At 37.7% G+C, this 583-nt stretch overlaps 1 protein-coding gene across 1 annotated transcript in view; it reads right to left on the bottom strand.

The window, feature by feature from the left end:
• Nucleotides 1-583, bottom strand: part of LOC119590713 (annulin-like) — a gene marked incomplete at its 5' end in the record, with an annotated part of 38,054 nt that overhangs the window by 19,281 nt on the left and 18,190 nt on the right. The window contains 1 exon segment of the mRNA XM_037939400.1: nucleotides 150-167. Within this exon segment, the coding sequence (XP_037795328.1) occupies nucleotides 150-167 (18 nt within the window).

The raw sequence follows: 583 nt of genomic DNA, 5'->3' as shown, positions 1-583 counted from the left end.
GCAATGTATTAAAGCACAGAGGCATTAAATCATAGACAATAATTAGTCACGTTAGAAGTACAAAAGCAGTTAATTCAGTGGTTAGAACAACACAGCTAGCTATCAATCAGCATCGTTGACAGCCGGCCTTTTTTTTTTAGCTTACGTACCATCAGGAACGGTCACAACTGCAGACAGCACCGGTAGATAAAGAAGTAAAGTAGATAAGAGTATATTAGTTCATTGTCCTCACGGCAATAATGAAGCTTTTTTTTTTTGATAAAGTCGGGGGCAAAATCGACAACAACCGAGAGCGAAAGCTAAAGAGAGCTATGTTAATATTAAAAGATTTCTTTCTTTTACACTATGGCTTTTTTGTTGTATTACGTGTGTACGTGAAGCAAAGCTGTATAACCTTTAGCTTCCCAGAGTAATGGATGGTTGACTTAACATGCAACTGCCATAGTATTTGTCTTTTAGATGGCGTTGGAATCTGGCACTACTAAAGCGTTTACATGATTACTGGTTTTTATTACAAAAAATGGGAGATACTCATGCTTCCACTGCACACACAGAAAACGGGTAGACTATGAATGCAACTCTG

This window comes from Penaeus monodon, chromosome 27 (genome assembly GCF_015228065.2).
Source record: "Penaeus monodon isolate SGIC_2016 chromosome 27, NSTDA_Pmon_1, whole genome shotgun sequence".
NCBI lineage: Eukaryota > Metazoa > Arthropoda > Malacostraca > Decapoda > Penaeidae > Penaeus > Penaeus monodon.
Note: the sequence above shows the minus strand (reverse complement) of the source record. Positions and strands in the feature narration are given on the sequence as shown.